Source organism: Pristiophorus japonicus, chromosome 9, assembly GCF_044704955.1.
Source record: "Pristiophorus japonicus isolate sPriJap1 chromosome 9, sPriJap1.hap1, whole genome shotgun sequence".
Lineage (NCBI taxonomy): Eukaryota > Metazoa > Chordata > Chondrichthyes > Pristiophoridae > Pristiophorus > Pristiophorus japonicus.
In genome coordinates this window covers 49,396,210-49,423,420 of record NC_091985.1, presented here as the reverse complement: position 1 = coordinate 49,423,420, position 27,211 = coordinate 49,396,210, and the positions used below count along the sequence as shown (strand labels likewise).

The window sequence follows — 27,211 nt, the reverse complement described above, 5'->3', positions numbered from 1 at the left end:
GGGGGGAGGGAGGGAGAGAGAGAGAGAGAGAGTGGGGGAGAGGGAGGGAGAGAGAGGGGAGGGGGGGAGGAGGGAGAGAGAGGGGAGGAGGGAGGGAGAGGGGGGTGGAGGGGAGGAGGGAGGGAGAGGGGGGTGGAGGGAGTGAGAGCGGGGGGGGGGGAGGGTCGGGGAACAGGAGCGCGGTTCGGGTCAGTCGGGGGGGGGGGCGCGGGTCTCGGGTCGGGGGTGGGGGGAGCGGGTGTCTGGTCGCGGGGGGGCGGGAGCGGGTCTCGGGGCGGGTGGGGGGGAGAGCGGGTGTCGGGTCGGGGGGGGGGGAGAGCGGGCGTGGGGGGGGGGGGGAGCGAGTGTCGGGTCTGGTCGGGCGGGGAGCAGGAGCTGGCCGTGGGAGGAGCCTCATTCACGCAGCCCCAATGGGGCCATTGGGCCAGGGCTAGGGGCTGCGTGCTTCGGGCCCCTCCCACACAGTTCGGCGCCTGGAGCTACTGCACTTGCGTGCCGACTGTAGCGCGCATGTGCAGAAGTCCCGGCACTGTTTTCAGCGCCGGGACCTGGCTCCGCCCCCCCCACAGCTCGTGCTGGCTGCACCGAGTGCCACAGGACCTGTAAGTAGGTGGAGAATACCGAGGATTTTTTTAGGCGCGAAAAACGGGCGTCCAGCTCGGAGGTGCACCCGTTTTTTTTCTTGTGGAAACTTGGGCCCAAAGTGACTGATTTTATTGCTAATGCAGGTCAATGCACTTCTAATTAGCTCTGATCTAATTGGCATTCTCGTGAACTGTTGAATTCTTTGAAACGTTGAAGAAAATCACTTCTAATTTGATCCTTACTGTAAAGTCCTTACTCTACAGCATGAAACCACACGAGGCACCTTCTGAGGACAAGGTCACTCTGTGACCTGAACTCTTTATTCACAGGACTCCAAAAGCAGTGACCCTCTGTGGGACCTCCCTCTTTATACCTGAGTGATCAGGTAAGGAGTGTCTCCCACAAGTTCACCCCTTGTTTTCAAGGTGTGCATCTAGATTGAGTGTATACAGTAATACAATGGTGTTACATATATGACATCACCTCCCCCACAAAGTCTTATTGGAATCATAGGTTTAGTCTTTCAGGTGGTCTACGCTCCCTCGTGGAACACCGCAGTTGGGGCTCTGGTTGTTGGACACTGACGTGAGTGTCTGTCACCTGTGGTGATTCTGGCCTGTCCGGGCTGACCGCAGGGACTGTGCATTCTTCTGATTGCTCTTGTTGCTCGTTCACTGGCGGTGTGGTGAGCTCCATCTCATGGTCTTCTTCAGGTACCTCTGTGTCGATGCTGAACCTTTTTTTTTACTTGGTCCAGATGCTTACGGCATATCTGACCATTGTTGAGTTTTACCACGATGACCCTATTCCCCTCTTTGTTAATTACAGTGCCCTCAAGCCATTTGGGCCCCAGGGCGTGATTGAGGACGAATACAGGATAATTTATTTCCATACATCTCCCTCTCTCATTACGGTCATGATACTCGTTTTGTGACTTGCGCTTGCCCTCAACTATGGCGGTCAGGACTGGGTGAATGAGGGACAACCGAATTCTGAGTGTCTGTTTCATTAGTAGCTCTGCGGGCGGGACCCCCGTGAGTGAGTGTGGTCGGGATCTATCGGCCAGCAGGAGACGCAATAGGCGGCATTGTAGGGAGGGTCCTTGAATCTTGAGCATACCTTGCTTGATGATTTGGACCGCACGTTCCGCCTGGCCATTGGAGGCCAACTTGAACGGCGCAGTCCTGACGTGGTTGATGCCATTGCCCGACATAAACTCTCGGAACTCGTAGCTTGTGAAACATGGGCCATTATCACAAACCAGGATGTCCGGCAAGCCATGGGTTGCAAATATCGCACGTAGGCTTTCCACGGTGGTGGATGACGTGCATGAAGAGGCGTGGAGAGGCGTGAGTCCGGGGTCGGCGAGAGGCCTATAAAGGTCGCAAATTCAGCAGAGTGGAGAGGTGTGAGTCCGGGGTCGGCGAGTGGACTAATTAGCAATCTTGTTGTGCGAGGCTCCTTGGGGGAAAAGTGACCATAATATAGTAGAATTCCTTATTAAGATGGAGAGTGACACAGTTAATTCGGAAACTAGGGTCCTGAACTTAAGGAAAGGTAACTTCGATAGTATGAGGCGTGAATTGGCTAGAATAGACTGGCAAACAATACTAAAAGGGTTGACGGTGGATAAGCAATGGCAAACATTTAAAGATCACATGGATGAACTTCAGCAATTGTTCATCCCTGTCTGGAGTAAAAATAAAACTGGGAAGGTGGCTCAACCATGGCTAACAAGGGAAATTAAGGATAGTGTTAAATCCAAGGAAGAGGCATATAAATTGGCTAGAAAAAGCAACAAACCTGAGGACTGGGAGAAATTTAGAATTCAACAGAGGAGGACTACAGGTTTAATTAGGAGGGGGGAAATAGAGTATGAGAGGAAGCTTGCAGGGAATATAAAAACTGATTGCAAAAGCTTCCATAAATATGTGAAGAGAAAAAGATTAGTAAAGACAAACGTAGGTCCTTTGCAGTCGGATTCAGGTGAAATTATAATGGGGAACAAAGAAATGGCAGACCAATTGAACCAATACATCGGTTCTGTCTTCACGAAGGAAGATACAATTAACCTTCCGAATGTACTAGGGGACAGTGGGTCTAGTGAGAAGGAGGAACTGAAGGATATCCTTATTAGGTGGGAAATTGTGTTGGGGAAATTGATGGGATTGAAGTCCGATAAATCCCCGGGGCCTGATGGTCTGCATCCCAGAGTGCTCAAGGAAGTGGCCCTAAAAATAGTGAATGCATTGGTGATCATTTTCCAACAGTCTATCGACTCTGGATCAGTTCCCATGGACTGGAGGGTAGCTAATGTAACACCACTTTTTAAAAAAGGAGTGAGAGAGAAAACAGGTAATTATAGACCGGCTAGCTTAATATCAGTAGTAGGGAAAATGTTGGAATTGATCATGAAGGACGAAATAGCAGCGCATTTGGAAAGCGGTGACAGGATTGGAACAAGTCAGCATGGATTTATGAAAGGGAAATCATGCTTGACGAATCTTCTGGAATTTTTTGAGGATGTAACTAGCAGAGTGGACAAGGGAGAACCAGTGGATGCGGTGTATTTGGACTTTCAGAAGGCTTTTGACAAGGTCCCCCACAAGAGATTGGTGTGCAAAATCAAAGCACATGCTATTGGAGGTAATATACTGACGTGGATAGGGAACTCGTTGGCAGACAGGAAGCAGAGAGTCTGGATAAACGGGTCCTTTTCAGAATGGTAGGCAGTGATTAGTGGAGTGCCGCAGGGCTCAGTGCTGGGACCCCAGCTCTTATCAATATGCATTAACGATTTGGTTGAAGGAATAGGGTGTAATATCTCCAAGTTTGCAGATGATACTAAACTGGATGGCGGAGTGAGCTGTGAGGAGGTCGCTAAGAGGCTGTAGGGTGAGTGGGCAAATGCCTGGCAGATGCAGTATAATGTGGATAAATGTGAGGTTATCCATTTTGGGGGCAAAAACACGAAGGCTGAATATTATCTGAATGATGGCAGACTAGGAAAAGGGGAGGTGCAATGAGACCTGGGTGTCATGGTTCATCAGTCACTGAAAGTGGGCATGCAGGTACAGCAGGCGGTAAAGAAGGGAAATGGTATGTTGGCCTTCATAGCTAGGGGATTTGAATATAGAAGCAGGGAAGTCTTACTGTAGTTGTACAGGGCCTTAGTGAGGCCTCACCTGGAATATTGTGTTCAGTTTTGGTCTCCTAGTCTGAGGAAGGATGTTCTTGCTATTGAGGGAGTGCAGTGAAGGTTCACCAGACTGATTCCAGGGATGGCTGGGCTGTCATATGAGGGGAGACTGGATCAACTGGGCCTTTATTCACTGGAGTTTAGAAGAATGAGAGGGGATCTCATAGAAACATATAAGATTCTCTCGGGACTGGACACGTTAGATGCGGGAAGAATGTTCCCGATGTTGGGGAAGTCCAGAACCAGAGGACATAGTCTTAGGATAAGAGGTAGGCCATTTAAGACTGAGATGAGGAGAAACTTCTTCACTCAGAGAGTTGTTAACCTGTGGAATTCCCTGCGCAGAGTTAGGAGAACAGAGGAAAAGATAGTGTGCAGGAGTAGGGCCATGGTCGGTCCTTGTCGAGCCTGCACCGCCATTCAATAAGATCAAGAGAAAGCAGGAAAGGGGTACTGAAGGAATGATCAGCCATGATCTTATTGAATGGCGGTGCAGGCTCGAAAGGCCGAATGGCCTACTCCTGCACCTATTTTTCTATGTTTCTAATTCAGAATGATGCACTCGATCCACAGGTTACCAACTCTCTGAGTGAAGAAGTTTCTCCTCATCTCAGTCCTAAATGGCCTACCCCTTATCCTAAGACTATGTCCCCTGGTTCTGGACTTCCCCAACATCGGGAACATTCTTCCCGCATCTACCACAATAAGGAACATCTTACCCATGAACGGGCCTGCGTAGTCAACATGAATGCGTGACCATGGCCTGGTGGGCCAGGGCCACGGGCTGAGCGGGGCTCCCTGGGGGCATTACCCAGCTGGGCACACGTCGTGCACCAGCGAACACAGTGTTCCAGGTCTGAATCAATTCCAGGTCACCAAACGTGTGACCGGGCAATGGCCTTCATCAGCACAATGGCTGGGTGCTCGCTGTGGAGTTCCCTGATGAAGGCCTCCCTGCCCTTCTGGGGCATAACTACCCGGCTGCCCCATAGTAGGCAGTCGGCTTGGATGGCGAGCTCATCCATCCGTCTGTGGAACGGTCTAACCTCCTCAGAGCATGCTCCGTGTGCGGGCGCCCAATTCCCAGTCAGGACACATTTCTTAATCAGGGATAGGAGGGGATCTCTGTCCAGATTTTGATCTGGCGGTCTGTGATGGGGGAGCCTGCGCTGTCAAAGGCATCGATAGCCATGACCATCTCGGCGCTTTGCTCCGCTGCCCCCTCAGTGGTGGCCAGTGGAAGCCTGCTGAGTGCGTTAATGCAATTTTCAGTGCTGGGCCGGTGCCGGAAGGAGTAGTCATAAGCAGCCAGTGTGTGAGCCTATCGCTGTATGCGAGCTGATGCATGGCATTGACAGCCTGGCTGTCTGACAACAGGGATGTGAGTGCCTTGTGGTCCGTCTCTAATTCAAACTTCCTACCAAATAGGTACTGATGCATTTTTTTTACACCGTAGACACATGCAAGCGCTTCCTTCTCGAGCATCCCATATCTCTGTTCTGCTTGAGAGAGCGACCTGGAGGCATAAGCCACAGGTTGTAGTTGATCCTGAGCATTGCCCTGCTGCAACACGCACCCAACCCCATAGGACGATGCATCACATATCAGAACCAAGTTTTTACAGGGGTCGTACAGGGTCAACAACTTGTTTGAACAAAGTAGGTTTTGCGCCCAATCAAAAGCCAGTTCCTGACAGTCTCCCCAAAACCAATTGCAACCCTTATGCAGGAGCACGTGTAGCGGCTCCAACAATGTGCTCAAGTTCGGCAGAAAGTTCTCGAAATAGTTCAACAGTCCCAGGAATGAACGCAGTTCCGATGTGTTGCAGGGTCTGGGTGCTCGTCAAATCGCCTCTGTTTTGGATTCGGTGGGCCGAATCCCAGCTGCAGCAACCCTCCTGCCTAGAAACTCAACCTCAGGAACTAAGAACAAACATTTAGACTTTTTGAGTCGCAGGCGTACCTGGTCCAGTCGGCATAGCACCTCCTCCAGGTTGTGGAGGTGTTCCTCGGTATCTCGACCCGTGATGAGGATGTCGTCCTGGAATACGATTGTTCCTGGAATGGATTTAAGTCGGCTTTCCATGTTCCGTTGAAAAATCACGGCCGCTGATCGAATGCCAAATGGGCACCTGTTATAAACGAACAGTCCCTTGTACGTGGTGATGGTGGTCAGTAGTTTGGATTCTTCGGCCAGTTCCTGGGTCATAAAGGCTGAAATGAGGTCCAACTTGGTGAACAGCTTGCCGCCTGCCAGCGTGGCGAAAGGTTCCTCTGCTCTCGGGAGCGGGTATTGATCTTGGAGGGAAACCCGATTGATGGTGGGCTTGTAGTCGCCACAGATCCTGACAGGGCCATCCGCTTTTAGTTCGGGAACGATGGGGCTTGCCCCGTCGCTGAATTCGACAGGTGAGATGATGCCCTCGCTCAATAGCCGGTCCAGTTCACTCTCGATCTTTTCCCGCATCACATACGGCACCGCTCTGGCTTTGTGGTGCACTGGCCTGGCGTCCGGGGTGATGTGTATCACCACTTTAGTGCCTTTGAAAGTCCTGACGCCAGGTTGGAATAATGAATCGAATTGTTGTAGGACTTGTGAGCACGAACTTCGCTCCACAGATGACATTGCATGAACATCCCCCCCCATTTCCAGTTCATCTCGGCTATCCAGCTCCTCCCCAACAGTGCGGGACCATTGCCCGAGACAATCCAAAGCGTTAGCCAATTCACTAACCCATTGTGTGTGACAGTCAACATTGCACTGCCTAGCACCGGAATGATTTCTTTAGTGTAAGTCCGTAGTTGTGTGTCAACACGTGCTAATTTGGGTTTACTGGCTTTAAATAGCCATAGCTTCTCGAATTGCTGAACACCTATGAGTGATTGGCTAGCCCCAGTGTCCAGTTCCATGCGTACAGGGATACCGTTTAATAAGACCCTCATCATCATTGGTAGCGTTTTGGTATATGAACTGTGAATATTCGTCACATGGACCCGCTGCACCTCGGCATCCAGCAATTTGCCCCAAAAGTCATCCTGCCTCAAAGAACCCTCTTCTGGTCCATCCGCCTCATACATTAGTCTGGTTGCAGGCTTCCTGCACATTCGAGCTAAGTGGCCACTGAGATTGCAGTTCCTGCAGACAAACTGTTGAAATCTGCAAGATCTAGCTGAGTGTTTTCCCCCACACCTCCAGCATGAGTTAAAGTTTCCATTGTTTGGAACAACAGGGCTATGGCCAGGCATTCCGCGCTGACTGTCCCTTTGACTGCTCTTAAGTACCCTATTAGTGGGTGTCAATGGCCCCATCCTGGGCCGCATTGTCCACTGTGATAGCATGAATGTCCGATCAGCCTGCCATTGTCTCTGTTGAAGTCCTGCTCTGGGATCTACTGCTTCGGACTTCCCCTGCCTGCCTGCAGGGCTGTCGCATTAATGATGTTGACTCCCTGATCCATTGCCGCGTTAGAGGCAGAATTGCGCGCGTATATTATTTTCGTCTCTTCCTCCCCCGCCATGAAAGTTTGAGCTATCAACGCCGCCGCTTCCAAGGTCAAATCCTTGGTCTCAATTAATTTGCGGAAAGTTTCCGCATGACTGATGCCCTCGGTAAAGAAGTCCCTTAGCATCTCCCCACTGCAGGCGTCTGTGAACTTGGAGGCTGGCCAAACGCCGGAGGTCCGCTACGAAGTCCAGTATGCTCTGTCCTTCATGAATCTGTGTCGGTGGGTGTAGAATCTGTGTCGGGCCATATGTATGCTACTCGCCGGTTTGAGGTGCTCCCCGATCAATTTGCTAAGTTCTTCAAAGGTTTTGTCCACCGGCTTTTCAGGTGCTAGTAAGTCCTTCATGAGCGCGTAAGTCTTTGGTCCGCAGCTGGTCAGGAGACAAGCCCTTCGTTTGTTGGCCACTGCATCCCCCAGCCAATCTTTTGTAACAAAGTTTTGCTGAAGCCTCTTGACAAAATCGTCCTAGTCTTCCCCAACACAGTACCGTTCCTCTGTGCTACCGGTGGCCATTCTCGTGGGCCGTGATTTCCTGTTTCCCGTCACCAATGTAAAGTCCTTACTCTACAGCACGAAACCACATGAGGCACCTTCTGGGGACAAGGTCACTCTGTGACCTGAACTCTTTATTCACAGGACTCCAAAAGCAGTGACCCTGCGTGGGACCTCCCTCTTTATACCTGAGAGATCAAGGTGTGCATCTAGGTTGAGTGTATACATAATACAGTGGTGTTACATTGTGGTTACATACATGACACTTATAACGTAACGTACATTAATCATTATAAGTAAAGGCAAACATGCAGAGGCAAATGGTTTTGGAACGATTTGATTCGTGTAGTATATGATCTCGATAATGGTAATTAGTATCTATCTACATCCAATGGTTCCATTGGATGTAGATAGATGCTTATACAGCGAATTAAAATTATGATTTGTATGGACATTAGAACAGAGACAGGCTTGCCTTTACTATCAGTGTGGAAAGGCCTGCCAACAAAGACAAAATGCAGTTGAACTCAGCACCCGGGTGGAGGGGGAAGAGGTTTGGAAGAACACCACATAGGGAGGGGGAATGAATAAGTAGTTCAGTGGAGTGGGTCTGAGGTTCCAAATGGTTTTCTTGAACTACACAGATCCTGATTGTATTACATTTGATAGGCTGTGATATAAAAAAAGTAATACATATGCCCCAATTACAATGTCGCCTCCTATCTGTCAGTTTATCATTCATCCTTTCACAATCTGAAGATGTCAGCACCAAACTGAACTGATAGTTATTATATACATATTAAATAAAAGGTTTGAGTTATATTTTTTAGATTTTTATAATAGTATGATGTAGTCCAGAAATAAAATCCTATGTTCCTATTGTAATGTCCCAATAATTATTTGGAGTAATACTACACATACCACATAATGGCATTTCCTGTAAAGTAATGGTGATTGGGGGTGGGAGGTGGGGTGGTGGGGGGGCTTCGCATTGATCGTGAAGAGGTTATGATTCTGTTGTATCATGTCTATGTTGTAAAGTTGATAACCTTTGTCCTGAAACTGTCTTGAGTACTCCTCATCATAGGCGGTCCCTCGAACAAGGATGACTTGCTTCCACAAGAGTTCACAGATGCTTCAATGAAGGACCCGATGTTCCAGTCCTGAACTCTAATTGAGGGGGTGGAAGATGCCTGTGCATGGATTTTTTTTAATGTATGGTGATCGTTGCACACCAGTCAGCACACGGGCTTGACAAGAGCTAGGCCTTTATCCAGTGGCAAGGGTTAACCAGGATGACTGGAGACCTGTTCTGCTGCACAGACCTAGTGTACACACATATCGCAGTGTGGGCTGGCCCGTGCTGCCCCTGGGTCCTCGGCTCTTCTGGGCCCCATATCCTCATTCGCTGCACCTTCGCCCACGATGCTCCAGGGCCTGGCGTTCCAGCTCTATTTATAGTCCTGACCTAAGGTGGTGCTCTCACACAGGTCGGAGCGGCCCTTGAGTACTACAGTACCTCCAAACTCTCATGATATCAGAAAACTTTCACATGAAAAGACCCGCCAGCGATAGTAAGGAAGGTCATTCCCCACCCCCCCCCCCCCCACCGCTCCACAATTTTCTTGCCTCCTCTCTGGAGGGTCTTGACACCTCCTGGGATATGATTCCGTGGGTACCAGGTTTCCTCATGTACCTTGCACATGAAACCATTCTTCACATGTGAGTCTAGATAATGTCAGCTGGCTGTTCAGTCATGGACATTTCCTGATCACGTCCTTGCTTGATACCTACATGCGCCTACTTTCCAATGGGGTCATTGTATAGTGATTGGGAGTGGAAACTCATGTCATTTTTAGTTTTTGTAGGAGAAGGTCAAGAAAATAATTTTAACTAAAATGTTTAGAATAATTAAGGGGTCGAATTTGGGTACCGCCATTTTGAGGCGGTGTCGCTGCCTGAGTGCTGATTTTAGCGCCGGGCATTAGGCACAGCCTCAGAGTCCTAAATTCAGTTTTTACGCCGAAAGATGAGAGAGCAGCGCTAAAATGTGGCATTGCACACTCATCCTCGGGCGGGAGCTCCGGAGGTGGACTGAATTTCCTGATGGGAGGCTGCCGCCATGCTGCACAAAAAACAGGAAGAAAAATAAAAGAACTAGAACTTCTCCGTCCACACACACACACACACACTGCCTCACTCTTAAATCTAATGAAAACATGCAGAAATAAATAAAGAGAAAAACTTACCTTCCTTTCTGGACGATTCTGCTCGAGATCCGCTCTTTTACTTCAACATTTTCCTGGCTGTACGGTCGCTTGTTTGCACGGCAGCCATACAAAGCAAATGTCGCGACAGAGGCGTTAGAAGCGTTGTTCGCCGGATGACCGTGGCGTTAGCCGGCGCAGCATTGCCTCTTGGCACCTCTGCCAAAGAACCGACTCAATTTAGGTCGCGACACCGACGACGGTAGGCATTTACTGCCCGTTAGCCGCCTCCCGCGCGTGGTAATGGGCGGCGTACAAAATCCAATTTCAACCCCTAAGTGTTTACTAGTAAATTATGAGATATTTAGCTAATTTCCAGTTGAACGGACGAATGCAAACTATTGGAGTTTCATAGTTTACATCATCTGCACTGGTCAGAGTGAATCCCGCACTTTTAGGAATCAGTTTTCCTGACTTTATTCCTAAACTTCCTCGTGGTGTATGATGTATAGTACTAGCACTGGATAATGGAGCCTACACTTTATGTAAATGTGTCTCTTATCAGTAAAAAATATTTAGCTTTGAACTCCTAGCTCCTTTTTTTCCTTAAATGAGTCATGATTAGAAAAAGCTGTGAAATCTTCAATCAGAGTAATCTGTTAATAGCATTTTCATTTTTCAGGATTGTCCCTCGAGCGTCAGGCTTTATCTGTTACCTCACAGGTTCGTCTGTTTGAGCGAGAGGAGGAGATAATGTCCTGTTTTGAGAAAGCTGGTGATATTGCTCTAATCTATTTACAAGAAGGAGAGCGGGTAAGGAAAAGTTTTGCTTCAACTGAAAAATAAGAGGGAATGAGGGGGAGAAGACATGGTAGCAATTGGATGGTGCAGTGGGTTTGCATGTTTTCTTTGTCCTTTGGTACAGTACTTGGGTTTGAATTCAGTCCAGACTGTGGTCTTTTCTCTCCAGTAAGAATTCTACATGAAATAGTCTCTTAAAGGCCCTCGACTATTGCAGCTGACTTGCATCTGAACGGAGATGGTTCAAGTGACTATTCATGTGTGAGCCTGGACAGAGAAAACTGGAGGTTATTCAATCTATCGGAGGAGGGGGAGAATAATTGTAGCCAACCAGATCCTGCCCTCACTGACATTTTACAGTTGTGCATTTTTCAAAGTGGTCGCTGGATAGCAAACAGGAGCAGGATTAACTGATGTGTTATTTTTTGCTGCCCTCTTCCTTAGTTGATGGTAGTATTGTTGCTGTCTTACTGGTTGAGTTCAGCTAACTTAGCACAGACTGGGGGCAAACCTAAGAGCTTCCTGGTCTGCATGGCTCAGTACCATGCAGTGTACTTGTCCATTGATCCATCAAGGAACTCCAGGTAGAGATCTATAAGGTTTAAAAATCAATCAAAGTTGGGGAGGTGCTTAGATTAAATAATATTGTAACATTATATAATAATCTCATGTTAAAATGTCTCAAAGTGATGCACACAAATTATATTTGAAGTTCATTGACTGTTTTTGTGTTGGCAACTGCCACAACCAATCTGCCCCAGCAATAGAAACATAGAAACATAGAAAATAGGTGCAGGAGTAGGCCATTCGGCCCTTCGAGTCTGCACTACCATTCAATAAGATCATGGCTGATCATTCCCTCAGTACCCCTTTCCCGCTTTCTCTCCATACCCCTTGATCCCTTCAGCTGTAAGGGCCATATCTAACTCCCTCATAAATATATCCAATGAACTGGCATCAACAACTCTCTGCGGTGGAGAATTCCACAGGTTAACAACTCTCTGAGTGAAGAAGTTTCTCCTCATCTTAGTCCTAAATGGCTTACCCCTTATCCTTAGACTGTGTCCTCTGATTCTGGACTTCCCAAACATCGGGAACATTCTTCCTGCATCTAACCTGTCCAGTCCCGTCAGAATCTTATACGTTTCTATGAGATCCCCTCTCATCCTTCTAAACTCCAGTGAATACAGGCCCAGTCGATCCAGCCTCTCCTCATATGACAGTCTGGTGAACAATACGAGAACAAACAGCAATGAGAAGAGTGACCAATTAAACTGTTTTCTGATTAAGAAAGCGGCCTTGCCTTAGACATTGGGAGATCATTTTGCTCTTCTTTGAATAGCGCCACGAGGTCTTTAATGTTTCTTTTCAATCAGTGGAATGGGCCTGTGGGACTTCTAATATAATAAAGCTTGTTTCGCCTGAGATTGGCCCAAGTAATGCAGGGGTAAAGTTAAATGACGGCTGCATTACTTCTGCTGACCGAGAACCTTCAATTTATTATTTATTTCACTCTTTGCCTCATTTTGTAAGTTTATGTTCTCCTGGTTTCTGCCAATCTTTCTCTTTCCCTCCCCTTTTAAATGCCTGCATATAACTAATATTTTTCAATTGAAAAGATTGAACAGCCTGTTTTTAAACAACTTCTAATCCTCTGTCGAAGCAACAGAACAGGTGCAGCCTAAGTTGATTTAACCTCTGATTTCTCTACCTTTGCTTTGTCTGTTCATCTAGGTCCCAGAAGCTAAAGGGAGTGTGTCACCTAGCACTTGGGTTTCTGTTTTTTTAAGATATATAAAAAAAGAAGTTTGCTCGCAAGAGTGAGGTAAAGGGTTGCACAGCTGAGCAAAGGATTTGTTTTTTCTTCCTGCTCAAAAAAGAATGTGGTGATGTTTTAGTGTAGCAGCAGCTTAAGTCACTTCTCTATATCGCGCTCTCTGGCATGTCTTTCTGAATTTATAGGATACCATTCAGTTTTTGAAAAACGTCATGCACTGCCACTCTCTCCTCCTTCCACCGATAGTTAAGTGAACTTATACCATAAGTACCTTTCTTCCCATCTGTGAGATCAAATACCAAGGTGTGAGATTAATTTATTCCCAGGAAGGGAAAGCTCTGGCTTATATCAACCTGTCACTGTGTCCTTGAGGATGATTTGGCCTCAGGTGGGCATGTCTCTTTGCCATAGGCCCTCGTGAGTTGACCTGGATTAAGCAGTTTGGTGATGGGAAAGTCTGCAATGCTATATTGGACTTGGATGTCTAGACCATCACATTGGCATGTTACAAGCATAGGTCCTCCTATGTGTGTCAGCCAGTGGCTCAGTGGGTAGCACCCTTGTCTCTGTGTCAGAAGGTTATGGGTTCAAGTCCCACTCCAGGGACTTGAGCACATAAATCTAGGCTGACACTCAGAGAGTGCTGGACTGTTGGAGGTGCTGCCTTTCGGATGAGACATTAAAACAAGGCCCTGTCTGTTCACTGAGGTGGAAGTAAGAGATCCTATGGTACTATTTCAAAGAAGAGCAGGAGAGTTATCCCCCAGTGTCCTGGCCAATATTTATCCCTCAATCAACATAGCAAAAACAGATTATCTGGTCATTATCACATTGCTGTTTGTGGGACCTTGCTGTGCTCAAATTGACGGCTGCATTTCCTGCATTAAAGCAGCAACTACACTTACTTCATTTGCTGCAAGCGCTTTGGGATGTCCGGTGGTCGTGAAAGGCGCTGTATAAATGCAAGCCTTTTTTTTTCTCCAATCATGCTGAAAGCAGGTCCATCATGTAACTGGTGATGAAACTCTGAAAGCTGGATGTATTGGTTGACAGACCATATCCTTCCATTTATCTCAACTGCTTGCCTTGTTTCTTATTTGCTTCCCGAAGGCCATGATCAGCAATCAGTCAAAAGCTACCAAGGGGAATGTGCCTGTTCAGGAGATGGAGCTCACCTACTTTCTTGAAGCTGCTTTGCAAAGTGCTTATGTGACTTGTTTCAAAAAAAGGTAAGCAACTTGAAAATTGTCAGTTGTCTTCCATTTGCTTTTAACACCAGAGTCATCTCAGACCTTTTTATTATCCTCTCTTGGTACAATCTGTTCCAGGGAACCATTTGTACATTTAAAAAAAAATGCACTTTAAACTGTAGAAAATGTAAAAACTTCACACATTTGGGGATATAAACACTGCCATAGGATGGTGGGATATAGGCCTGATTTTATCTGTGCCACACTCCCCCCTCCCCCCCCGCTCCGCTCACTGCTGAGTTCTTAGTCTCGCTAGGACCCAGTGGGAGAGATGTGTCAAATAGTGGCTAAGTGCCCCATCACAGAGAAAACTAGAAGGTCGTCTCCCTCACACCACGCATAGTTCAGAGCCTCATTTGTCGTGCCCTACGAGTAAATTGGCTGCAAGTTTCTGCATGCCCTGGGGAGAAAAATAAGGGAAATATGAGGACTTTGTGCTTAAATTAAAAAGAAATGGCATTGGTAGCACTTCTACATTCGTGTAGCCGAAAAAGCTATTTTTGTGGACTGCAATTTCAAGCGCCTTTGTTTTATTTTGGTCTGTGATAATACTGAAATAACTTAAAATCCCACAGAATGATTAGTGTTTCTCATCAGCTCTCCTAGTGGCCTTCAATGATAACAACATAGGGCCTGGAAAAACAAAAAATCAGTTTCAGATGAGTAAAGAGAGTGGTGTGCGGTAAAGAGAGACATTTCTAGACTATTGGGGCTAAACTTTCCACCACATCACTGGCCTAGTGCCCATATATCGCCCAAAATGGCCTACTATCGCCCATTTTGACTGAAAAGTGGAACGTTAGGCTGGAACATCGCCAGAAAATTCTCCCCTGCAACTTTGGTCTCTCATCGCCGAGCTGATCGCTCGCTGAGAACAGTGCTGGAGAATAGTTGCTTTTCCCGGGCTTTTCTCACATAACTGGGCATTACGGACGCCATTTTGAATGTCGAAGGAAGTGGGGAGGCTGCTAAAACAAGAGTGCTTATTAATTTGTGAGTTATTTAAGTGTATTTTACAGATGTATGCACTCAAATTTAAACTTATATTTTGGTAGAAAGGTCAGTTCAGTAGTAGAAAGGGCATTTATATCAACAGTGATAGTAATAGTGATTAAAGTGATGGGGGCTGCAGCTCCTCTCCCATTACTTGTAAGTGCACAACCACTGGCATCTGTGCTTGAGTTAATTGAAAGGTTTAGTGAAGGGGTCAATCGTAATGGTCACAGACTAATGTGTGGACATAGGAGGCGACCTTACAGCCGAAGAACTTACAAGGAAAAGCAACCTTACCTCAACTTGTCTGATAACGCATGCCTTCGGAGGTTGTGCTTCCGAAAAGGGATCATTGATGAGATATGCCAGCTCATCAAGGGGGATCTGCAGCCTACCATCAGCACCGCACTGCCCATTGAGGTAAAGGTTACTGCAGCACTATCCTTTTACGCATAGTTTCAGGCTTCAGCTGGTGACATCTGTGGTATCTCTCAGCACTCCACACACTGCTCCATTCGACAGGTGACTCAAGCCCTTTACGCTCGCAGGATGGACTTTATACGCTTCCCTATGGCCAGGGAGGCACAGACCGGGAGGGCTTTGGGTTTCTCGAGAATAGCAAACTTCCCCAAGGTGTAGGGAGCAATAGACTGCACGCACATCGCCCTGAAAGCACCTCTACAGAACCCAGAGGTGTTTCGTAACCGAAAGGGATTTCACTCGCTGAATGTGCAGCTCGTTGTCGACCACAACCAAATTATCATGGCAGTTAATGCTAATTTTCCAGGCAGCATCCATGATGTACACATCTTGCGTGAGAGTGCTGTCTCTGACCTGTTTGACAGTCAGCCACAAGGCTATGGTTGGTGTCATGTATCCTACATGGTTACTGCTTGTACCATTACAAGGTGTGCCACCAGAGGGCACTGCAGTGGGAGACTTGTAAAGTTACCTGTGCAGGTGTGCCTGGCCTAGTATAAAAGGCAGGCCACCATGTGTGATCCTCACTCTGCAGTTACATTAAATGGATGAAGGTCACTACAGTTCAAGTATAACACATTGTCTCGTGGAGTTATTATTAGAGCATCTGAAGACATAACAATTGGTGACGAGATTATGGATCTTCACGCGAAAATGGCTAACTTTGGTATGTTGCAGCAGTTCGCCGATGGTGATGATTGGGAAGCCTTTGTGGAGAGGCTCGACCATTTCTTCACAGCAAACGACCTGGCAGGTGACAATCCGGTCACACTGGCTGATAAGTGCAGAGCTAGCCTGCTAACCAGTTGTGGGCCTACCGTCTGTGGCTTCGTCAGGGACTTGCTGGCACCAGCGAAGACAATGACCAAGACCTACTAGGAACTTGTAACGCTGATCCATGAACAACTCAAGCCCAAAGAGAGCATCCTCACAGCCAGACACCGGTTTTATACACCGACGGCCCGAAGGCCAGGAGATCACGAAATATGCTGCAGACCTCAGGAGGCTGGGGGCATTGTGTGATTTCGGCGACCACCTCACCGAAGAGCTGCGGGATATCTTTGTCATCAGAATCGGCCATGAGGGCCTTCTTCACAGGCTACTATCTGTGGATACTACAGTCACACTGCAGAAGGCCATCTCCGTGAGCCAAGCATTCATGACCTCGACCTGCAGCTCTAGGCGGATGACTCATCCTCAAGACTCAAACCCGGCAAGAACTGTGCACAGAGTGGCGCCTTTTAGAGGCTGGACTGTAGAACGAGAATCTTCTCGGGAGAGGGAACAAGCCCCCGAGTCCCTTAACTCAGAGTCCGCTGAGGGGGGGCTAATCGAATAGCACCATGCTGGCGTTGCAGAGGGACTCACCGGGCTCACCAGTGCCATTTTAAAGACTATGTATATAAAGGCTGCAGCACAAAGGGCCACCTCCAGCGAATGTGTAAAATAAATATGACTCTGTGTTGATGAAGAGTCTGCAGATGGCCCTGAATCCAGCGCGGATTATGAAGCGATAGTCAGAGAGGCAGCTCAGCCCCATGATGAGGTATATAGCATGTTTACCTGCACCACCGAATGTTCTCCGTTGAGGATGGAAGTCGAGATAAATGGTGTTCCAGTCTTCATGGAAGTGGACACAGGGGCGAGCCAGTCACTAATGAATCAATAAGCCTTTGAGAGGCTATGGGACAATCAGGCTGAACGACCCAAGTTGGTCCTGTTTCAGGCAGAGCTGCACACCTACAGTAATGAACTTATCCCAGTCGTTTGTAGTGCGGTTGTAAAGGTACTCCATAATGGTGCGGTGCACAGGTTACCTCTGTGGATTGTTGTAGGTGATGGACCAACGCTACTCGGAAGAAGGTGGATGGAGACGATCCATTGGAGCTGGGAAGATTTCATCCCTCCAGCGATCGATGTCCCCTGCGCTCAGAGGAAAAGCAAGTCCCCACCTGAGGTTGGATCTGGCACCAGAGAGCAAACCAGCACAGCACCCGAGGCACAGACCGCTCAGCACGACTGTGTGGAGATGATGCAGTGAGACGACCCAAACGCACCTTCCAGGCTCCAGTGGCAGGACTCCGGAGGAAGAGAATCGGTCCCAGAGGCAACTTCCCAGCTTCGGTGGCAGAACCCGGGGAGAAGAGGATCACAGCAGTCGACATCATGGATGGAAAAAAGATGGCGCCCAAACCACGAGGTGAGGCGCTGAAGAAAAAAATGGCGGTGGCCGGACCACGAGGTGCAGCGCTGATGGTGCGCCAAGTGAAGAAGGGGATTGGGGTAAAGATAGCAAGGCTCTCTTAAAGGAGGCCCACAACTCACCACACTTAAAGGGACGGTTTCACATTCTCAATCAATGCAACAGCAACTGTGAGTTAGATGTAAAATCTGTAATTGATGATCAGAGTTGTGTACATGCAATAAGCAAGGAAAAGTCGCGTGATTGCGATCAGAGCTACAGATTATTTACAATAAATAATGAAACGTTGTGCGATGTAGGATTTCAGCTGCATACAGTCAATGCAGTGGGCAAACACCCATCGGGAGCACACAGGTCCAGCGAGCTACCCAGTGCTGTCGCCTGCATCCCTGGGACCAGAGTGATGCACCATGGAGTGTGGCCACAAGCAGCTAATATATAAAAGCTGCAGAGCAAGCGATCTCAGGAGGGCAATGGCAACAGTATCGATACCCTGCCCCCGATCGGCTCCACATCTCAGGCACCCGAAGGCACCAACCGCCACGAACCTGAAAGAGAAAACTGCGCGAAGGCACAGCCCCCAGACCCTATCGCCACCAAGGCTACACCAGGGAGCGAAGGCTCACCCACAACGGGTCTCCCAAATGGGACTGGGACCAGCCAGGATCCCAAACCAAATAACGCCCAGGCAAGCGAGCCAGCAGTTCCCTGTGCATTGCTAGATGACTGCTCCTCAGGGAGCTGCAGCGACCCGGGGTGCAAGGAGAGGACAGGGAGGTCACAGGCATCTGTGAACTGCCTGATGCTAGAAGCAACGGCAAAAGTCCCGAGAGCAGGCAACTTGAACCAACTGGGTTCCCACTGCCAGCACTGGTCACCGCGCCGCCACCAGACTACCTGGACACCATCCAGCAGTTCTGGAACTAGTTTGTCCTCACGCACCGGTGCTGACCCCAGCATTGACTCCAAGTATGTACCTCACCATTCAAATGTACTCACCTCACCACGGTACCACGAATGCAATACTGTAAATGCAAACTTTTTTTTGCACTTGAATGTAATGAGCCAACGGTACAATCTGTATGTGGGGGGGGGCGGGGTGGAGGGAGGAGGGAGAGAGAATGTGCGTCCATGACCACTCCAATCAGAAATCACCAGCAACTCTACTGCCAACGAAACACCACCTATTCACCCAAGATGGAAACGATCCTCCAAGGGTCAACCAGATAGAGCCAAACCCAGAGCACATTCAATTTGCACTAAAGACTCGGGGAAGAGTGATGTCATGTATCCTACATGGTTATTGCTTGTACTATTACAAGGTGTGCCACTAGAGGGCACTGCAGTGGGACACTTGTTCGTTACCTGTACAGGTGTGCCAAGCCTAGTATAAAAGGCAGGCCACCATGTGTGATCCTCACTCTAGAGTTACATTAAATGGACGAAGGTCACTACAGTTCAAGCACAACACATTGTCTTGTGGAGTCATTATTAGAGCATCTGAAGACATAACAGCTGGATGCTGGGAGATAAAGGATATGGCCTTGCCAGCTGGCAGATGACCCCCCTGCGTAATCCCGTTACTGAAGCCGAGAAGTGTTCCAACAAAAGCCACATAGCTACATGCAACATCGTCGAAAAGACAATTGGAGTCCTAAAGCAGTGCTTCAGATGCCTGGACCACTCTGAAGGCAGCCTACAGTACCATCCTGACCAGGTCACTGAATTTATTGTGGTGTGTTGCATGTTACATAACCTAGCTATAAGGAGAGGACAATATTTGCCAGATGGGGCTGCCGGTCCACTTCAAGAAGGATTGGAGGCGGAAGAGGTAGACGACGAGGAGCAAGAGGAGGAGGAGGCTGATGTGCACCTCGGGGAGGACAATCAACCTGGCGATGAACCCATGTCCCCACGCCCACTTGCAAGACTGGGAAAAACCCCGTGGGAGTTACATGGCTGCAAAACTGCTGCGTGAGCAGCTCATAAATGAATGCTTTGCCTGAACTTACATTGTGGACAGTCACAGTTACAGTTACGGTTATCGCAAAACAACGTTTGCGTTGTTACGTTAAATCCTTGCCCGGTCTGGCCGGAATTGCCCGGAATAGCTTCCTCATGACCTGTTTGCAGTCTGCGGCATCACGGCACGTTCAGGTGCAGCGCCGTGTTCCACTAACGATGCATGCCGCAAGGCATTGGTGACGACGGTCTGCTCACGCATCTCCACGAGCGTCTGCTGTGACACCCAGAAGTAGGCCTCCGTGAAGGCCACAAACGCCTGGAGATGGTCGCGACTTATCGCGACGGTCTCCTCGCACAGTTGAGTCAAGCCCTCCATGCAATCGGCCAGGATAGGCGTGTGCTCTCCTCGCTGACGCGACCTCCATGGGGTCTGCGAGGGCACTAGTGTTCGCCTTGGCGTTGCCAACTGCACACCGCTTGGTCCCGCTGCTGCTTCTGTCGAAGATGTCGACGTTATGGCCACAGGTGACAAGCTGGTTTCTTCCTCCTCCACCTCCTCCGTATCCGCTTCCAGTTCAGAGGTTGGTGATCTGTCCTGGTCGTCTTCCTTCTCCTCCTCCTCCTCTCCACCCGTTAAGACCATTTGGATGAATGAGGGTTGAACAGTTCTTGCCTCTCTGCGCATTGGTGTTGTAGGTGTAGGTGTTGTAGGACATGCAAAACAGAATTGAGCTTATTGGAATGGAAGGGTAAACATTCTTGCGCTGCGCTGGCATACGAAGTAGGAGCATCACTACAACAATAAATTAGTCCAAGTGACGTCACATAACAATGCATCATATGTTAGTACATACGGTAGTACATCTATGCGGAATTGAGTTACAGAGAGTTGTGGAGGCAGGATCAGTCAGAGATAGACAGATTGATTAAGAGGAGCGTATATTGTAATGAAATGACGTTGCATTACTTTAACACTGCTGGGTACATTACTCACGTGACACATCAGAGGGCTCTGCAACAGCACGGGCGGTGGCCGCTTGACTGTGGTTCCCAACCAGAGCCGCCGCACGCTCCTCGATCCCACTTAGCTGGAGTATGGCAGCAGGGCCCCCTCTGGTGTGCCTCTGCTGTGCCCTGTTGTTTGATATCTTCCTCTACAAAACTTGCAAAGTGCATGGCATAAGCTCTATAGATCTCAGTGTAAGTCTAGGTACTATCATGGAAAGACAACATTTTCACAGTTATAACAAATATCGGGGATAAGACCTAATGATTGACACAAACATATCTCTCTCTAATACAATCTCCATTGAAGTCGGCAATGACAGGAGCTAATGTACAAAAGTGTCCCACTGTGTACAAACTATATTTCAATCCAGGAGATTTAATATTAAAATTATAATTACAATGTTCATCAATACAATATAAAATGTGTACTTATTCTTGCTGACGCAACCAGAGTGTTCCAACGCTTGCGGCATTGTTCAGGTCCCTTCGACTTGTGGGACGCCGAGGAGATGATGTCCGCAATCTCGATCCATATTTTTCTGTAGGCCCGGGGATGAGGTTTCCCATTGCCATCCTGGGTTAACTCGACCCACCTAGAGGACACCTCCGGAACTAGGGCCTCGTTCGCCTCATCAGAAAAAGGCTTTGCCTTTTTGTGACCCCCCACACTGTCCAAAGAGGAGGACATTATATTGTATTTTCCTTTTTATATTTTCTCTAATTGCCATTCTCTTCTGTTTTTTAAATCAAGTCACTTCTAATCTATTTTCTCTCTTTTGCCTCTTACTTCTCACTCTCTCTCTTTCCTCCACTGCTTTCTCTCTTTCCTCCACTGCTTCTCTCTCTCTCTCTCTCTCTCTCTCTCTCTCTCTCTCTCTCTCTCTCTCTCTCTCTCTCTCTCTCCCTCTCCCCCTCTCCCCCAACACAAACGGCCTTCTGCGCATGTGTTGACTTCCCGAAACACGGGCAAAGCTGTCCACTGAAAAAAAAATCGCATGCGCAGAAGGTCGTTGCTAGGGAAGCTTTTGCCTTCCACATCACTGACCTTTCACTTTGCCCATTTCACTTCGCTGGCCTATCACCGAGTGGAAAATCGCGATCCAAAAAATGGGCGATGTTCCAGCGATCAGTAAGGCTGACACATCGACAATCTCTGGAACATCGCCCATTTTTTGGGTGATAGCCAACAAAGTGGAAAGTCTAGCTATCCAAATAAAATGAGATCTTATATTCCACGAACATATTTTATAACGGTAGGGGTATTTTCAACAGTGTGTGATGAAGTAATTGTTGGAGGAAAAAATTACATTTACAGGAAGTGCACGATTAATATCTATTTATTATATATTAAAAATGGTGAGTGGTTTCAGGATTCCACAGGTACTGTTGTCAGTATGTGGTACTGTGAATATAACATTGTCACAAATTATTTTTTAGATTGAATGTGCTTTAATAGGATTAAAAATAAACTTGCCTTAATGGACAGGGTTTAAAAAAAATTAGAGAAAAATTAAATGTTATCAATCTTTTAAAACTCTTATGCTGGTAGAAGTAGGCTATACGCCTGCTGTTACCAGGCATAAATGTTTGAAGGACATTGTGTGATGAAGTAATTGTTGGAGGGAAAAATTACATTTACAGTAAGTGCACGATTAATATCTATTTATTATATATTAAAAATGGCCCAAATGTCTGCGCGCGAATGTTCTTATCCCGGGAATGCGTGCGATCTGTTAGATCGCAAGTGCTGGTTCTCGGCGCATGTGCATAGAAGAATCGCCATTTGTGAGGTCTCTTCGGGTGCATCTACACACTGTACGCACCGGAGAGGCTGCAATTTACGGCCCAATTATCTAATTCCCTTTTGAAAGAATAGACTTTGTTTCAACAATAGTTTGTGGCATTCCAAATGTCTTTGATAAGATTTTTTTTTTAACCTTCCCTTTAATTCTTTTTCTGATGGGGAAAGTTCTTTCTGCTGTGCCCTCAGATGAGATAATACATTGGATGAGAACAGGTCAATATTTTGTATGTTGCACTGTTCTAAACTCTCCAGTTATGCTACTGCAGCAAAATTGGATTCTTGTTTAGTAGCAAAGAAACAGGAAAGAAGTTTGCAACATCATTCTGCTGTCCAACCTGTTTAAAACTATTGACCCGTGTGTCAACTGCAAAATGCATTGCAATATTTAAATCTTCACCACTTACTTGAGTACATGCATTATTTAATACAGCATGAATTGTACACCACTTAGTAAAGTGAGAATATTTACAAGACGTATCATCTTTTTTAATGCTGGGAGTTTGTTTAAATTCAGTGTATATGGACAAAGAAATGAATGATGATGATTCCAGCACGCAGGCTACACAGAATGGTGACGCACAATTTACCATATTTTCACGATTTCTTATGCATGTAATTAGAAAGAAGAAAACTGCCAAATTTGGCGATAACATTGTCCAATGTGAAATTGAGCCTCACAAGCTTGGCAGTTTGAGTGTGAGCCCTGGTTTCTGCAGAATTAGTTGACGTCTGCTGGATAGCAGTAGGGAATTTGCAATTGGCCTCAAATATTTGGGGTATGAAGGGAAGAAATCAGCCAGAGTTCTCGATCCTAATCCTTTTTTAGTGACCCCTGTTGAAAAGTGAATGTCAGGAGCGGACCGGATCAGGCTGTGCTAGATGCCTAGATGCTCCCAAGACAGAGATGCCTGCTGACACCCCGTCATGGATCAGATAGAAGACTGATCATTTGGGCCACAGACAGGACGATTATCAGTGCTCTTGGAGTTGTACTAGAAACATAGAAACATAGAAAATAGGTGCTATGAAGGCCAACATGCCATTTGCTTTCTTAACCGCCTGCTGCACCTGCATGCCAACCTTCAATGACTGATGTACCATGACACCCAGGTCTCTTTGCACCTCCCCTTTTCCTAATCTGTCACCATTCAGATAATAGTCTGTCTCTCTGTTTTTACCACCAAAGTGGATAACCTCACATTTATCCACATTATACTTCATCTGCCATGCATTTGCCCACTCACCTAACCTATCCAAGTCGCTCTGCAGCCTCACAGCATCCTCCTCGCAGCTCACACTGCCACCCAACTTAGTGTCATCCGCAAATTTGGAGATACTACATTTAATCCCCTCATCTAAATCATTAATGTACAGTGTAAACAGCTGGGGCCCCAGCACAGAACCTTGCGGTACCCCACTAGTCACTGCCTGCCATTCTGAAAAGTACCCATTTACTCCTACTCTTTGCTTCCTGTCTGACAACCAGTTCTCAATCCATGTCAGTACACTACCCCCAATCCCATGTGCTCTAACTTTGCACATCAATCTCTTGTGTGGGACCTTGTCGAACGCCTTCTGAAAGTCCAAATATACCACATCAACTGGTTCTCCCTTATCCACTCTACTGGAAACATTCTCAAAAAATTCCAGAAGATTTGTCAAGCATGATTTCCCTTTCACAAATCCATGCTGACTTGGACCTATCATGTCACCTCTTTCCAAATGCACTGCTATGACATCCTTAATAATTGATTCCATCATTTTACCCACTACCGATGTCAGGCTGACCGGTCTATAATTCCCTGTTTTCTCTCTCCCTCCTTTTTTAAAAAGTGGGGTTACATTGGCTACCCTCCACTCCATAGGAACTGATCCAGAGTCAATGGAATGTTGGAAAATGACTGTCAACGCATCCACTATTTCCAAGGCCACCTCCTTAAGTACTCTGGGATGCAGTCCATCAGGCCCTGGGGATTTATCGGCCTTCAATCCCATCAATTTCCCCAACACAATTTCCCGGCTAATAAGGATTTCCCTCAGTTCCTCCTCCTTACTAGACCCCCCGACCCCTTTTATAACCGGAAGGTTGTTCGTGTCCTCCTTCGTGAATACCGAACCAAAGTACTTGTTCAATTGGTCCGCCATTTCTTTGTTCCCCGTTATGACTTCCCCTGATTCTGACTGCAGGGGACCTACATTTGTCTTTACTAACCTTTTTCTCTTTACATATCTATAGAAACTTTTGCAATCCGTCTTAATGTTCCCTGCAAGCTTCTTCTCATACTCCATTTTCCCTGCCCTAATCAAACCCTTTGTCCTCCTCTGCTGAGTTCTAAATTTCTCCCAGTCCCCAGGTTCGCTGCTATTTCTGGCCAATTTGTATGCCACTTCCTTGGCTTTAATACTATCCCTGATTTCCCTTGATAGCCACGGTTGAGCCACCTTCCCTTTTTTATTTCTATGCCAGACAGGAATGTACAATTGTTGTAGTTCATCCATGCGGTCTCTAAATGTCTGCCATTGCCCATCCACAGTCAACCCCTTAAGTATCATTCGCCAATCCATCTCAGCCAATTCACGCCTCATACCTTCAAAGTTAGCCTTCTTTAAGTTCTGGACCATGGTCTCTGAATTAACTGTTTCATTCTCCATCCTAATGCAGAATTCCACCATATTATGGTCACTCTTCCCCAAGGGGCCTCGCACAACGAGATTGCTAATTAATCCTTTCTCATTACATAACACCCAGTCTAAGATGGCCTCCCCCCTAGTTGGTTCCTCGACATATTGGTCTAAAAAACCATCCCTTATGCACTCCAGAAAATCCTCCTCCACCGTATTGCTTCCAGTTTGGTTAGCCCAATCTATGTGCATATTAAAGTCACCCATTATAACTGCTGCACCTTTATTGCACGCACCCCTAATTTCCTGTTTGATGCCCTCCCCAACATCACTACTACTGTTTGGAGGTCTGTACACAACTCCCACTAACGTTTTTTGCCCTTTGGTGTTCTGCAGCTCTACCCATATAGATTCCACATCATCCAAGCTAATGTCCTTCCTAACTATTGCCTTAATCTCCTCCTTAACCAGCAATGCTACCCCACCTCCTTTTCCTTTTATTCTATCCTTCCTGAATGTTGAATACCCCTGGATGTTGAGTTCCCAGCCCTGCTCATCCTGGAGCCACGTCTCCGTAATCCCAATCACATCATATTTGTTAACATCTATTTGCACAGTTAATTCATCCACCTTATTGCGGATACTCCTTGCATTAAGACACAAAGCCTTTAGGCTTGTTTTTTTAACACCCTCTGTCCTTTTAGAATTTTGCTGTACAATGGCCCTTTTTGTTCTTTGCCTTGGGTTTCTCTGCCCTCCACTTTTCCTCATCTCCTTTCTGTCTTTTGTTTTTGCCTCCTTTTTGTTTCCCTCTATCTCCCTGCATTGGTTCCCATCCCCCTGCCATATTAGTTTAACTCCTCCCCAACAGCACTAGCAAACACTCCCCCGAGGACATTGGTTCCGATTCTGCAGCATGAATCACCACCTTCGGGGGGGGGGGGGGGGGCAGCGGGGCGGAGGAGGGTGAAAAACCATTGAAATATGACAAGACAAGACATTGGCTCATAATTTTCTGTTAAAATAATGGTGTGGCTAATGGCACTCGCTGTTATTTATACGCAAATGCTACAGCAACTTCAGGTGAGGGCAGATGCAAGGTTAAACACAAAAAGTGAAGTGTTAATTACTGCCAGTCAACCTCTCTGGTACTGAAAATTAATTGTTACAAGTGTGGAGTTTCATTCCTTCATGGATTAATTGTGGTTGGAGATTTTAAAACGAACATTTAAAATGTTATTTTTATTTTTATTTTCGCTTTTCTCAATCCTAATCCAGTCTTTTTCTCTCTTTCTTTCACTTTCTGATTTTGCATTGAATTCACCCATTCTAACTTGCATTTCGTTCTCAGTTCTTGCGCTGTTCATTTCACAACCCTTCAATCTGATTGGTTAAAGAGATACACAGTTACTTGCCCTGTTCAGATGCCCATTTTCTCTTGCTGTGACATTAGCAGCTCACTTTCAGCAATTTGACATGCAAAAATTTTTAAAAATCGAAACATGGAAGGGCAAGTCTGACAGCAAGAGTAGACGCCACAACAAATTATGGCCCAAATGTGGTTGCCCCTCACAATCCTCTTAGTGGCTGATTCAAACATTCTGCCAACAAAACCCCAACACAAGTGGCTGATTGTCTCTCGTGCTTTCAACATGTTGCACATTTTTGATTGATTTTCTACACAGCACACAAATATTGGGAGATTCTGTTTATTTTCTTTTGAATGAAAGCATTTAGACTGCAGCTTAATCATTCTGTCAAATGTCTTCAATTTTGGAGAAGTAAAACCAACAAAACCATTGTTACAGCAGTACAAATAGGAAACAGTTTTAAAAAAATCACTGAGATATTGTAAGTGCACACCTGCAGGTAACAACAATTGAGAAGGCAGCATTTTAATTGGATGTGGATAATGGGTAAATCAGCTGGTCATCTTTCCTGGCCTACCTCTTGGTGTTTTACAGAGCTATGAATAGCTTGCCTGCCGAAGGAATGGTTTGCAGTGTGCCATGGAATCCAAGGGAAGAGATAAAAGTATTAACGTGTAATGGTATAATTTTAAAAGGGGTGCAAGAACAGAGACACCTGGGGGTGTACATAAACACATCTTTGAAGATGGCAGGGCAAATTGAGAAGGCTGTTTATATTAAAAAAAAATCAGCCAGCTCCTTGCCTTTTAGAAACCGAAGCATAGAGTACAAAAGTAAGGAAGTTGTGCTAATCCTTTATAAATAACTGGTGAGACCCCAACTGGTGTATTGAGTCCAATTCTGGGCATCAAAGAACTGTCAAGGCCTTAGAGAGGGTGCAGAGATGATGT

The 27,211-nt window shown here is 46.8% G+C and overlaps 1 protein-coding gene across 3 annotated transcripts in view; it reads left to right on the top strand.

Moving 5' to 3' along the window:
* The window catches only part of LOC139273041 (tetratricopeptide repeat protein 7A-like), a 491,323-nt gene that overhangs the window by 83,618 nt on the left and 380,494 nt on the right, over positions 1-27,211 (top strand). For 2 of the 3 annotated variants that reach the window (XM_070889337.1, XM_070889338.1), the window contains 2 exons: positions 10,671-10,801; positions 13,677-13,795. In XM_070889337.1, the coding sequence (XP_070745438.1) occupies positions 10,671-10,801; positions 13,677-13,795 (250 nt within the window). Of the gene's footprint in view, positions 1-543; positions 603-10,670; positions 10,802-13,676; positions 13,796-27,211 lie in introns of those variants that run through there. The other variant, XM_070889339.1, reaches the window with a different exon arrangement.